Source organism: Gopherus evgoodei, chromosome 19 (genome assembly GCF_007399415.2).
Source record: "Gopherus evgoodei ecotype Sinaloan lineage chromosome 19, rGopEvg1_v1.p, whole genome shotgun sequence".
NCBI classification, from domain to species: Eukaryota; Metazoa; Chordata; order Testudines; family Testudinidae; genus Gopherus; species Gopherus evgoodei.
The window spans coordinates 5818055-5831441 of record NC_044340.1 but is presented as its reverse complement, the minus strand read 5'-3'; the positions used below and the strand labels follow the sequence as shown (position 1 = coordinate 5831441).

At 49.4% G+C, this 13387-nt stretch overlaps 2 protein-coding genes across 2 annotated transcripts; one reads left to right on the top strand and one right to left on the bottom strand.

The window, feature by feature from the left end:
• Positions 1 to 1520: 1520 nt before the first annotated feature.
• Positions 1521 to 4328, bottom strand: LOC115637347 (uncharacterized protein C9orf57-like). Its single transcript, XM_030538542.1, has 3 exons — positions 4277 to 4328; positions 3028 to 3147; positions 1521 to 1645 (listed from the first exon to the last, which is right to left on the bottom strand). The coding sequence occupies exons 1-3, from the start codon at positions 4326 to 4328 to the stop codon at positions 1521 to 1523; spliced, it is 297 nt and encodes a 98-aa protein (XP_030394402.1).
• On the top strand, positions 3343 to 13236 carry LOC115637346 (uncharacterized protein C9orf57-like). Its single transcript, XM_030538541.1, has 5 exons — positions 3343 to 3423; positions 4269 to 4365; positions 10578 to 10798; positions 12129 to 12248; positions 12756 to 13236. Exons 3-5 carry the CDS (start codon positions 10747 to 10749, stop codon positions 12869 to 12871), a joined length of 288 nt encoding a protein of 95 aa, XP_030394401.1. The 5' UTR covers positions 3343 to 3423; positions 4269 to 4365; positions 10578 to 10746; the 3' UTR covers positions 12872 to 13236.
• Positions 13237 to 13387: the final 151 nt, after the last annotated feature.

Genomic DNA, 13387 nt, shown 5'->3' with positions numbered 1-13387 from the left:
AGTGTCTCATTCCCACACACCTTACAGCTGCTCTCCCTCCCAGCATCGAGGAGTGCCCCCTTTCTGGTTCTATTTCAGTAAGAAGGTAGGGAGTCTTTTCATGGCTTCCAAATTGGGGCGGGGAGGGGGTTCCAGTTTTGGCTCAGCATTCAGCTTCCTGCTATGCCTCTGAGTCATTTCTTTAATCAATCAGGCTTGCTTCTCCAGCAGGCCAAAGCTCACTCCCGTAATGACCGAAGTCAGGTATGACACTGCCAGTTTTCAAGCAGTGGTTTAGGAACACGTTTTGTTTTGTGACTGCTTCATTCCTAGCTTTAGCCATAAACTTGAAAGAAAAGGTTTACATATTCCTGGTACAGGCTCCCGGGCCATCTTATGTAGCCTCCCAAAACAGAGGTCAAATGAGGCCTCTGGTTTAAATGAATAGACTATATCTGGCCAAGAGTGTTGTAGGGTTTTTTGGCATGAGAATGCTTAGGAGACATCAGAAGGCTGCCTGGCATATGCAAGGGGGACCCCTGATACAAATCAGACAGCTGAGATTTCAATTTAGCAATAATGGGGTTTATAGACCAGGAAACAAAGTAGAGAAATCCAAACGAAGCAAAGTTTACAGTTCAGCAGCACAATATTATAGGTGAACGGATACACGTTCAGTGCACCAACAATATTTCAGAGACTGCTGAAGTGTTACACCAACTGCTGGCTCTGGATACATGGAGATTGCTTGAATGTCAGTCTCCCTTGCATAGGCACCTTTATTTCAGTTTGAGTGCTTTTACCAACCAAACTGAAGTTAATTCCTTATCAGCTAAATCGATTCAAGACCTGAATTGGTGTAGGTAAGCTGGTGCAAGCCCCTAATGTAGATGCACTTAAATCAGTTTAACTTGCATCTTTTTAGCTTATCTCAGTAATTACTGATGCAAACCTAAGTGATTTAAATGAGTTTCACTGGTTTAAATGTACTGATGTTAAAGGTTGCATTAGTTTTAAATAGATTGATTTGGGCAAACTAGTGCAAATCTCCTAGCATAAACAAGGTGTAAGACATTCAAAGGTAAGAGGACCTGCCCTAGGATACAGCTAGTAGAGCTGGAACTCCAGAGTTCCTAGCTTGTGCTCTCACCACTAGCCCAAATTACTATCTGTTGCCTGAGGGAATGGTGAAATAGGATAATTAGCAAGGCGGGGACATGGGTGTAAATGCAGGTAAATGAGATCTCTGCTTAGTAAGGCAGAGGTATATGAGCTCCCAGCTGTGAGGGCCTATATTGTGGCTGAGTCAGTCTGGTAGAGATCCTGTTAGTGCCATGTATGGCAAGAATTTTCAGACTTAGGATAATTTTGGATGTGTCAAATTAGCACCATAAAGGCAGCGAGGTTCTACGTGTTGGTTTTGGATTGTGGAGGCATCTTGAAGCCTGAGATGAGAGAAGGGCTTGGGACCCCTATAGCATGTAGGACACAGGCCCTGCAATTCCATGAGGTGGAGATCCACATTGGTGCTGTTGGAAGTTCTAATTGTTGCAGAAGTCAGTGTTGCAACAGGAAATTAGACGGTGGCCAGACTTCGTCGGCTCCATGATGTTGCATCTGTCACCTTGCATAGCACAGTCTGTCTGTGAAGAAAACTGGATGCCTGCTGTGTAGAGAGGGAAAACACATCAGGACAATGCACCCAGGAATGAGGACACCTTCCAAGAGTCTAACAAGTGCCTGCTGAGTCCAGCTCAGTGGCAAAGGTGGAGTGTCTAACCAGAATTAGTTTATGCACTCATTTCCTCTCACTCTGCTCTTAGGTTTAGAGCTAACATTTAGGCTACCAAGACTGGGCCAAGAAAGAAATGACAGAGTGCTGACCCGCAAAAAAAACATGGAATTAAAGAACTGCTCTTGTTGCCTCACTCTAATGTGTGAACACATATGGATCATTAAAGATCAGGCCCCATGGGGTTATCCATATAACTGCTGAGGAAAATGGCCAAATTCTGCTGGAGCAGACTAGAGCTTGGTTTAAAGTCTTCTCCAAAGGACCACTCCCAACAATAGTATGGCAACCAACCAACATTCTTCAGTCCTACTCTCTGAGCTCACTGTTTGGGTACCCACTGGAGATGGGGACAAAAAGCTAAGCCAATTACTTAGTGCTGGGATCTGTGCTGAACACCCCTGCCCCCCTACTAGTCCAAGTCAGGAATTAGGTCTGAAGTGCTCCCAGATGTGCGCTGAAGCTCCCATGTTCCCTCTGATATGAAGAGGGGAGTAAACGCTGGTGTCCCAGCCACATGCAGCCTTTGAGTGGACTGTTCCTAATGTCATTTCACTGGGCTACCACATTCTTCATTTCCTGCCCTAAAGTGCTGTCCCTGGTTAAACAGCTGCCATGTTCCCCAAGGTGACTGCCTTTCAGAACTGAGTGTTATTCCCTATATAGTCTTCTCACCTACCTCACAGGCAGCGTGTGGCTTCCATTCGTTCATTTCATTGTTTGAGATTCTTGGGATGGGGGAGGCTCTAAGGAAGTGCCCAGTCTGTGTCCTCTGCCCGGGCAGCCCCCCTTGTTTGCTAGTGCAGTGCACCCATTATGGCACTGCATGGTCTGTAGCTCGGTTGGGACTCGTGAATAAGGCCCCCTTTGGCCATGGGTTCGATGTCTTCATTGATCCTCATGGGTCCTGTTGGCTTGATGTGCATGCAGTTAAGCCACCTTTCCAAAGCCAGCCCTCTTCCCGTCTTGGCCCTAGGATGGACCCTCCTTGGCAAGAGGGAAGTAGCTCTTCACAGCCCATTACTGTCACTCCAAGCTCCTCACCCTACAGCTCTGCAAGCAGGGGTTAAATAGAATGCTGCGTAGGTTGCTCCGAGCGCCCTTGCCTGGACACCCAGCCAGAAGACGAGAATCGTCTCATTCCTTGGCCACAAGGGGGGCACTAAGGGATATTTCACTTGGGGCCCAACAGCGAGAGGCAGAGTGAGTTGATATAAGCCACCCCCTGGTAAGTGCCTGTTTCGGGACATACATACCGGTAAAGACTCTGATGTATTTGCAGGGTAGCCCTGGCGCAGAGTGGCAGATGCCCAATCCTTTGATGCAGCCAAAGACAGGTATCTTCTTTTGGCAAATGGTACATCGAAGGGCTTCAGCTGCAGGAAAAAGGAAAAACCCACACAGAGCCAGACAGGGATCAGTTAGGGGTCAAGGCCACAGAATTCCCCATGTACTTACCATGGAGAGAGTGCCCTGTGACAACAAAGACAGCCCCACAAAGAGTGTGTTGGATGCAGATGGACCGAAAGAAGAGGCCTGTGGAGAAGCAAGACAGGCAAAAGAGTCAGCTCGTGGTTAAATCCTTCCCTGGGCTGGCAGTAGCCCATGCCAATGTCCCTCCACTAGGGGGAAGCAAGCGTGTTACACAGGAGGTAAGGCTGGGCAATAGTTGGTTTCCAATCCCTAAGGACGGAGACATGTAACACAGACGAGTGGGGGCTGTGGTGTAGAGAGGGTCTCTGGCAACCAGTGGCTCTCCCCACGACCTCTAAGCAGTGTCTCCAGAGCCCACAGGAAGCCAGTTGCCAGCTTCTGGCAGGGGTTTGGTTACACGGGAGACAAACACTGTTAGTCGCCATCCAGCAGTGAATTGCAGGAGCATTTTGTGCAATGCTCTGTGCATCCAACACAGGGACAGTAACTGCTGGACCGCTCTGTTAACTGTGTTCCATGTCTCCAGAGGCACCCCCATGCCCTCGACAGGCAGCTTGGATAGGGCATGGAATGATCTAGCACAATGTGCATGTGGTGGGGAGGGGGGGTTGCAATCTGCTGCTTGCAGACCTTGGAAAGATCCGGTTCATAGAGACTAGATTTTAAAACCAGAAGGGAACACAGATCATCTAGTCTGACCTCCTGTATAGCACAGGACAGATAATTCCACCCAGTTACCCCTATTCCCTGGGCCTGCCAGGAATCCTGCCGCTGCAGCGCAGGCACTTGCTGCTGTTAAGGAATGGGCTGGACAGTCCCTCCCGGAGGTGCTGGGGAAATTTTGAGCCTCTGTTTCCTGTGTTAATTTGCAAGTAGTGTGGAGTAAACCGCGAAACAGGGAGATTTTATGCCCCAGCGCAGCAGAACGGCCTTGGAAAGTGTAAAGGGCCAATCCCACTGGCAGGGATGTTATGGGCACAGCTGGAGAGGGCAAAATGGCACAGCATGATCAACCTCCCACCAGTTGCCAGTTATCTCCCCAGCCCATCCCGTTTTGTTTCAGAGACTCACCTGGGACACAGCAGAGCAGGGCAGAGAAGCCCAGAGCCAAGAGCTTGTTCATCTTTAGCTTCGTCGCAGTAAAGCTGCAGTCGTGTGGGGTGAGTGGGGAACCTGGGACTGCAAACCTTGCTCAGTGGCTGCTGGGCAGGGCAGAGCTGGATTTATACCCCCAGGGCAAGGGCCAGTCCTGGGAGGAACCAAGATGTACTCCTGGGAACTTACTTGTTGGACTCTTGTCATATCACAGATAGGAGGCTAGACACTCCCTGCCCAGATGAGTGGCCCCCCCTCCATAGATGTGCTAATCAGAGACTAAATTCGGCTGAAGGGCAGAGGGATGGTGGAGACAAACTGTCTGAAGGGCCCTGCAGTCCTGCTGGCCGAGGGAATGGTACTATGGGAGGGCACTGACGTGTGTCAGGACCGGCTGGTATAACTGGGGGAGAGGAGATAGCACAGGTGATGTCGTGCTGGGAATCTACTACAGGCCACCTAATCAGGTGGAAGAGGTGGATGAGGCTTTTTTCAAACAACTAACAAAATCATCCAAAGCCCAAGATTTGGTGGTGATGGGGGACTTCAACTATCCAGATATATGTTGGGAAAATAACACCGCGGGGCACAGACTATCCAATAAGTTCCTGGACTGCATTGCAGACATCTTTTTGTTTCAGAAAGTTGAAAAAGCTACTAGGGGGGAAGCTGTTCTAGACTTGATTTTAACAAATAGGGAGGAACTCGTTGAGAATTTGAAAGTAGAAGGACGCTTGGGTGAAAGTGATCATGAAATCATAGAGTTTACAATTCTAAGGAAGGGTAGAAGGGTGTACAGCAAAATAGAGACAATGGATTTCAGGAAGGCGGATTTTGGTAAGCTCAGAGAGCTGATAGGTAAGGTCCCATGGGAATCAAGACTGAGGGGAAAAACAACTGAGGAGAGTTGGCAGTTTTTCAAAGGGACGCTATTAAGGGCCCAAAAGCAAGCTATTCTGATGGTTAGGAAAGATAGAAAATGTGGCAAAAGACCACCTTGGCTTAACCATGAGATCTTGCGTGACCTACAAAATAAAAAGGCGTCATATAAAAAATGGAATCTAGGTCAGATTACAAAGGACGAATATAGGCAAATAACACAGGAATGCAGAGGCAAGATTAGAAAGGCAAAGGCACAAAATGAGCTCAAACTAGCTATGGGAATAAAGGGAAACAAGAAGACTTTTTATCAGTACATTAGAAGCAAGAGGAAGACCAAGGACAGGGTAGGCCCACTGCTCAGTGAGGAGGGAGAAACAGTAACAGGAGACTTGGAAATGGCAGAGATGCTTAATAACTTCTTTGTTTCGGTCTTCACTGAGAAGTCTGAAGGAATGTCTAGTATAGTGAATGCTTAGGGAAGAGGGTAGGTTTAGAAGATAAAATAAAAAAAGAGCAAGTAAAAAAATCACTTAGAAAAGTTAGATGCCTGCAAGTCACCAGGGCCTGATGAAATGCATCCTAGAATACTCAAGGAGTTAATAGAGGAGGTATCTGAGCCTCTAGCTATTATCTTTGGGAAATCATGGGAAACGGGGGAGATTCAGAAGACTGGAAAAGGGCAAATATAGTGCCCATCTATAAAAAGGGAAATAAAAACAACCCAGGAAACTACAGACCAGTTAGTTTAACTTCTGTGCCAGGGAAGATAATGGAGCAAGTAATTAAAGAAATCATCTGCAAACACTTGGAAGGTGGTAAGGTGATAGGGAATAGCCAGCATGGATTTGTAAAGAACAAATCGTGTCAAACTAATCTGATAGTGTTCTTTGATAGGATAACGAGCCTAGTGGATAAGGGAGAAGTAGTGGATGTGATATACCTAGACTTTATTAAGGCATTTGATACGGTCTCGCATGATATTCTTATAGATAAACTAGGAAAGTACAATTTAGATGGGGCTACTATAAGGTGCGTGCATAAATGGCTGGATAATCGTATTCAGAGAGTAGTTATTAATGGCTCCCAATCCTGCTGGAAAGATATAATAAGTGGGGTTCCGCAGGGGTCTGTTTTGGGACCGGCTCTGTTCAATATCTTCATCAACGATTTAGATGTTGGCATAGAAAGTACGCTTATTAAGTTTGCGGACGATACCAAACTGGGAGGGATTGCAACTGCTTTGGAGGACAGGGTCAAAATTCAAAATGATCTGGACAAATTGGAGAAATGGTCTGAGGTAAACAGGATGAAGTTCAATAAAGATAAATGCAAAGTGCTCCACTTAGGAAGGAACAATCAGTTTCACACATACAGAATGGGAAGAGACTGTTTAGGAAGGAGTATGGCAGAAAGAGATCTAGGGGTCATAGTGGACCACAAGCTTAATATGAGTCAACAGTGTGATACTGTTGCAAAAAAAGCAAATGTGATTCTGGGATGCATTAACAGGTGTGTTGTAAACAAGACACGAGAAGTCATTCTTCTGCTTTACTCTGTGCTGGTCAGGCCTCAACTGGAGTATTATGTCCAGTTCTGGGCACTGCATTTCAAGAAAGATGTGGAGAAATTGGAGAGGGTCCAGAGAAGAGCAACGAGAATGATTAAAGGTCTTGAGAACATGACCTATGAAGGAAGGCTGAAGGAATTGGGTTTGTTTAGTCTGGAAAAGAGAAGACTGAGAGGGGACATGATAGCAGTTTTCAGGTATCTAAAAGGGTGTCATCAGGAGGAGGGAGAAAACTTGTTCACCTTAGCCTCCAATGATAGAACAAGAAGCAATGGGCTTAAACTGCAGCAAGGGAGATTTAGGTTGGACATTAGGAAAAAGTTCCTAACTGTCAGGGTAGTTAAACACTGGAATAGATTGCCTAGGGAAGTTGTGGAATCTCCATCTCTGGAGATATTTAAGAGTAGGTTAGATAAATGTCTATTAGGGATGGTCTAGACAGTATTTGGTCCTGCCATGAGGCCAGGGGACTGGACTCAATGACCTCTCGAGGTCCCTTCCAGTCCTAGAGTCTATGAGTCTATGGGATCCGATTCCGAGTTACTTTGTGGGCCAGAGCCTGAGCTTGGTACACAAGTGTGAGCCCAGAGTCCCTCCCCATTGACCCCGGTGGCCCAGGGCTCAGCATCTGGCCCAATGAGCTGAAGTTTATTTTAAGGCTGTTCATTACATGCATCAGAGCAGTGTGTGTACAGCAAGTTCCCATTATCGGCCACATCTGTGTGCGACAGGGACACCCGGCGTCCCTTTGCGGAGGCCCCTCGGGAGGGGGAGGAGTGTTATGGAAAAGAACGAGACGTTCAGTGCCAGCCTAGTTGGGGTGTGCTACTAGTAGTGCCTGGAGCATCTGGAAGGACTGGACTCTGTGGGAACTGCTCATGTGGCCCTTTTCCTCCCTGACTTCGGTAGGACACCTCAAGGATACGTGGGCCCGCACCCCTGCAGAGGTTTGTAGGGCCAGGACCATTCAGAGTGAAAAGGGCAGGAGAGGGGATGAAATGGGGTTCACCAGGAGCTGTTTTCCTGTAGGCATCCTGATAGGTTAGCAGTAGCTGTGGGTGCATGAGCTGAGAGGGAGAGACAGGGTTGAGTGTCAGGGGGCACCCTACTGGCATCTCACGCTTTCTCCCAGTCATTGAAGAAGAGCAGGGATGGGAGGGATCCCTGTGGGACCCACAGCGGTGCCTTTGGAGAGGTGCCATTCCCCACCACCGTTCTGAGTTCTGCTGCAGAAAGCTGATTGGAGCCAATGCAGCGCTGGCTCAGCTATTCCTGTGGTACCGTGTTGGTGGGTTGCAGCCCCTTATGGTGCACTGTGCCAGCAACATGGGCATAGAGGAGAGCTGACCTGCGTCCCCAGTCACAAGGGTGTCAGCTTTCAGTGCCATAGGGGCTGTCTCTGCTGTGCCCTGGTCTGAACCCTGCTTGTAGGCAGCTACATGTTGTTGGACCAGCGTGGTTACGACCTTCTCAATTATTATAGGAGGCTGGACACGGGGCAGCCGTTGGAGAGATCTACTGGGATGGGGCTGGCGTGGTGAGGACTGGGCAAGCTCTTGCATTTTTTAAAGGGTTTGGTAGCTGTGTGTCTCTGGAGGAGGCATTGACTAGTTCCTGACGACTCTCTAATGAGATGTGATGGTTTAAGTACTATGAACCCTGAAATGTGCAAATGAGACAAAGCCCTCCTCATACAGAGTGAAGAGGTACAACACCCCCCCTTCCCTCCACCTCCACGTGCACAACATCTGGAAGCATCTCTGGCAGCATCCCTCCCCCTGCCAGCACAGAAAGGGACGTGCCTCCCGCTACAAACCCATGTGAATGCAAACCTGTTACCCATTTTGGTCCAAGTGGTTAGCTGGTATTTGAGAGTTTGTGTGTCATTTCCATTAGGAGGAGAGACTGATGCTAGAGTCAGGTATTTCTTTGGTGCAATTCTGTTTAGTAAAAAGACTGGCCACAAAATCCTATTTCCCTAAACAAAGCAGAATCAAACAGCAGGTAGTTTCATTGCACGAAAGCCCAAGTCTGCATTTCTAGCCTGCACTGTGCCCAAACAGAAGCCCTGTCACTCAACTTCCTGTCAGGGACATGTTCGCTCCTGCTTGTCTTGCCTTCTGGTACTGGCACACATAGCCCCTATGTTTTAAAGTCAGTCTCAGGGAAACCTCATAGCCCCACATAGAATCACAGAAGTGTAGGGCTGGGAGGAACCTTCACAGGTCACCAAGTCCACCTCTGGCACTGAAGCAGGACCAAGACAGCCTACACCATCCATGACAGGTGTTTGTCCAGCCTGTTTTTAAAAAATTTTCACTGATGGGGATTCCACAGCCTCCCTGGAAAGCCTGTTGCAGAGCTACCTTTATGTCTAACTTCCCCTAGCCTTGTTCTCAGAAACAGCTGGACCATTTTGGCTGAAACTTTCCAAGAAAGTTCAGCCAGAGGCAGACACCCGTCATGGAAAATGTCAGTCTAACTAGCTAAAGTTTGGCAAAGGTATCAGCAACTGAAAATGGGGCCCTATAATGGGATGTCTTGGGCAACCGTAATAATAGGTGGTGCTACCAGCCCCTTCACCTAAGGCTGGAATATGCAGCCACCGCTGGGGCAGAACGGTGCAGCTCTTTAATTGAACACAGCAACACAGCCCAGGTTTAGGACAGGACTTGATGATGTCTTCCCCTGTCCAGTTGAAACTACCAGGAAGGGGGTGTTTCAGGAGGTGATGGAATGTCATTGCTTGAGTTGGATGCCTTGGCTAACACCAGTGAGGTCCCTCTGGGGCCCGGTCATTGGCCTCCAGCAGCCAGTGTGACAAGACTAAATACCATGTGTCTGAGACAGTCCAAAGTACCCCATAAAGGGGCATCCTGCTGTGCTGGGCTTAGAGTGAACCTGGGATGGGCTGAGCCACAGACTCTGTCCCTAAATGAATTGGATCCATCTGATCCTGTGCTGCTCCTGCTGCTGGGCTAAAAACACTGATGGAAATCTGCCGCCTACGTTCCCAGCATGTTCCCTCGGTGTCGTTTACAGTGGTCAGGCTCAGGTGAGCGGATCCCTGGCCATAGAGTTCTGTTCGCTGGGGATGAGGGGGCACAGGCAATGTGGTTGGAGGAGTTTGCACCTTTCCCAGTGCATGAGCTGAGGGGGATGCTGCTGCTCTCCATTCTCACAGCCATTCGGGGCAGAGTAAAGACATGAACCCAGGCGCTGGCAGTGAGTTCTGCAGGTTTGTTTGTGAGTGTCTCGTCCTGTCTGCCAATGCCCATTGTCCCACCATAGTCCTGATCCCCCATCCCAGCCCCCAACTGCCCTACTGGTAACTGGGACACACACTGCCTCTTTCTAACAGCTGGTGGAACTCTGCCTGCGGCCAGGGTGTTCTCTGTTGCTGGAGCCACTAGCTCTGCTGCCCTCCACATCCCAGCAGCGGGATTTTCAAGGGGCTGCCAGTCCGCTGTTGCCTCCCCTATTGCAGCCGGCTCCCCTTTTCCTGGGGGTGGTGGGGTGTGTCTCGGCCGCGCAGAATCAGCGGCCAGCTGTGCATCGGGCCTGGTTGGAAGGTTTTATTCACAGTAATTGGGCAAGAAGTTTAATTCTTAAAATAGACCATTTATGTTCTGTGAACGTTGGTAGGTACCGTTTGGGAGCCCTGGGTGACTGGCACCAGCCCAGTCCATCCCCAGCCTTTGGGGAGGGTGGGAAGCTGCCTGCCCAGAGCTTGTCACCTGAGCAGGAATCGCTCTGCCCCTGGACTCACCATTCAATCCAATCTTGGGATATGACTATTAATCAGAAAAACCTGGGTGTTTCCTGCAGGATGGACCCTGATTGGCTGCTGCCCGGCCTCCACCAGTGGTAATATAACTCCGACTGGTGTTTTGAGGTGTGCCGTACTCCGCACACTGCCCTGCACCCCTGCCTGGGCTCTCACTCGCCCAGCACACCGTGCTGCTTCCGCCTCTGCTTGAAGGAGAGAAAACGAAGGATGAACAAGATGCTGATTCCTGTTTTCACAACCCTGCTGTACTTCGCAATGGGTAAGTTCCCAAATGAAACTGACCAATTCATCCCCTCAGCTCCATCAGGGAGCTGGCCCATCGACATCAGTGAAACTAGCTAGGATGATGTACAGCAGCAGAGGAGCTGGCTTTTGTTGGTTAGGGAGGGGGATTCACACACTGTAATGTAAGAGCAGCCTGTGCTCTGCATTAGTGACAGATGCCTTGGCAAAGCCAGGCTGGCCTAGGGAGGGACCTGCATAGGGACAGATAACATCAGCAGTGTTCTGAAGCCAATACAGGTAAGTGGATGGGTTTGCAAGACTGAGACAGAGTTGTTGAGTTTTGTAAACCAGCGACATGCTTCCCAAATATGGCCAAATACAGCATGGCCATGAGCTTGTTAGAAGCACCTCTGGCAGTCGCGAAGTCCACCCTTGCTGAATCCAGGCAGTTGGCATAGAGAGACCGAGCCCCTTTGTGTAACGAGTGAGGAGGATTTTGAGCTGATCTGTGCAGTGAATATTGCCAGTACTTTTCTCCAGGACAAAGAACTGTGCGATGTGTATTGCAAAATGGTGAGCGGCAGCCAGTGCCAATCACTTACACGTGTCACTTTGTGATTTTCACATTATTTTAAATTTTTAATAAAATTATAGGGGTAGGAAAAATTATATGCTGCCACAAGGATCTGACTGGCTGCTGATCTCCTTCAGATTCATGCTGAATGGTTTTTTTTTCCCCCACGCACTTTAAAATATTCACTGACTCTTTAATAAGCAACACAGAAAAACTGGAATGGGTCTTCAGATTGATATGATTCACCCTTCACATAGAAATCACACTGTCTGAAATATTGTTAACTAATAGAAGAAAAGTTCATTGTAACTGAAAGAATCAGAGAGAAAGCTATTTTTTCCTATTTCCTCCCAATTTACTTTGTGTTTCTAAGCCCTCTGTTAAGAAAGTTTCAGTATTTCCTGGGTATTGTCAATTAGTCAGTTTCCACACCTGTTTCTTTGGGTCCTGGGACAGCAAAAGAGGAAGGAAAAAGCTTTACAAACACAGTGATGTACCTTTAAAAATCTGAAAAGCCACTAGAACAATTGTGGTGAATTCATAAGTCAGTTATTTATAGAGTTATTACAGAGGCAGAGCTAGCGTGTATCCTGACAAGTTTCTATTTCATGGGCTTGGCTGGGTCAGCTCCCCAGGCCAATTCACAATCAGCCTTTCTGTAACACAGGGACATGAGAGCTCCCTGTCACCATGCCCCTGATCAGACGGGTGACTGTATTTCCCTGCCCACCTCCAGTGGCCTTCTGCGCCTGGTGAGTTGTGTCATTCTCTTCTCTCTCCCGTCACTCAGCGGGCGCCCTCCTGTGCCATGTGTGTGTCAGACGGCAGCCGAACAAGACGTGTCTTGCAGGGAAAAGCATGTGCAAGGCAGGTCCGGGGGAATCCTGCTACCTCCAGACACTCGTCCTCGGTAGGTACGGGTGGCAGGCAGACCCCTACTCCCCTGGCTAGTGTTTTCAGTGAACACAGATGCCCCTCTGGGGCTCAGGGTTTTGGAGGGCAGCAAGCTCAGCCGCTGGGAGGGTGGGGACTAGGAGTGTCTCTACTGGGTCTTGAGTGACCCATGGCTGCCAAGCTGGGAGGACACTGGGGAGCTCCAAAGGGAGCCACATTCATCCCTTAGTCCAGAACGGTGGCTGTGAAATGGGGCCGTAGGGAAGGGCAGGCGAGGGGAGTCCTCGAGGACAGAGAATGGGACCAGCAGGTGTCTTTCCCTGGAGCAGTGGGAAGGGAATGGCAGTGGGTGACAGAGGAGACATGGTTCCTGGCTATCGACAGAGGGGACGGGAGCTCAGCTGGTGATGCTCTGGCTGGGGGGCCGGACCAGACACTGGATTCCTCTGGCACAGTCCCAGGGAGGAGGCGTCTGTCTCTCTCACCCAGCCCTGAGGACTCATGGCTCTCTCTCTTTTTCCAGGGAACTTCCCCCTCTATTCACAGCAGGGCTGCTTCAGAGATTGCCAGGACCAAGTCGGAGGCACATTCATCCATCACGTCTTCCACTGCTGCACTGAAGACTTCTGCAACGCCTAGGGGCCATGGACACCACCTCACTTCCCACTCACTTGGGGGGCAGCTGCACTTGTGGAAGACATCCACGTTCTTCTCTCCTGGTTTCTTTCCTGGCTTCCCCAGTCTGATTAAAAACCCATCTGAATCCAAGACCTGCTGTGGCCCGTGCCTGCTGTCTCCTGTCCTCTGACCCCCCCACTCCCATGGCCCCCTCCCCTTTGACCCGTCTCCTGCCTGTCCCTCCTCCCCCGTGTCTTGCTGGCCCAGGCCCAGCACTATGACTCCCTTGGATCTTGGATTTGCTTTGGTGCCGTGGGTTAAGGTGACCCCCTCAGCTGTTGTTCAGAGCCCATGCCCCCCTGAGAGCATTAAGGGACCCTCTAGGGTGACCAGACAGCAAGTGTGAAAAGTCGGGACAGAGTGTGGGGGGTAATAGGAGCTTATATAAGAAAAAGACCCCAAAATCGGGACTGTCCCTGTAAAATCGAGACATCTGGTCACCCTAGGGCCCTCTCTCCAGGCAGGCCTCTGAACAGG

Bases quoted from the DNA above. Each gene is read 5' to 3' on its own strand.
- LOC115637347 (XM_030538542.1), bottom strand. From the start codon at position 4,328: ATGAACAAGCTCTTGGCTCTGGGCTTCTCTGCCCTGCTCTGCTGTGTC. The intron at 3,148-4,276 runs GTGAGTCTCTGA...TTTTTCCTGCAG, and splicing joins CCTGCTCTGCTGTGTCCCAG to CTGAAGCCCTTCGATGTACC. The intron at 1,646-3,027 runs GTATGTATGTCC...CTCTCTACACAG, and splicing joins ATACATCAGAGTCTTTACCG to CAGGCATCCAGTTTTCTTCA.
- LOC115637346 (XM_030538541.1), top strand. From the start codon at position 10,747: ATGAACAAGATGCTGATTCCTGTTTTCACAACCCTGCTGTACTTCGCA. The intron at 10,799-12,128 runs GTAAGTTCCCAA...CCCGTCACTCAG, and splicing joins CCTGCTGTACTTCGCAATGG to CGGGCGCCCTCCTGTGCCAT. The intron at 12,249-12,755 runs GTAGGTACGGGT...CTCTTTTTCCAG, and splicing joins CCTCCAGACACTCGTCCTCG to GGAACTTCCCCCTCTATTCA.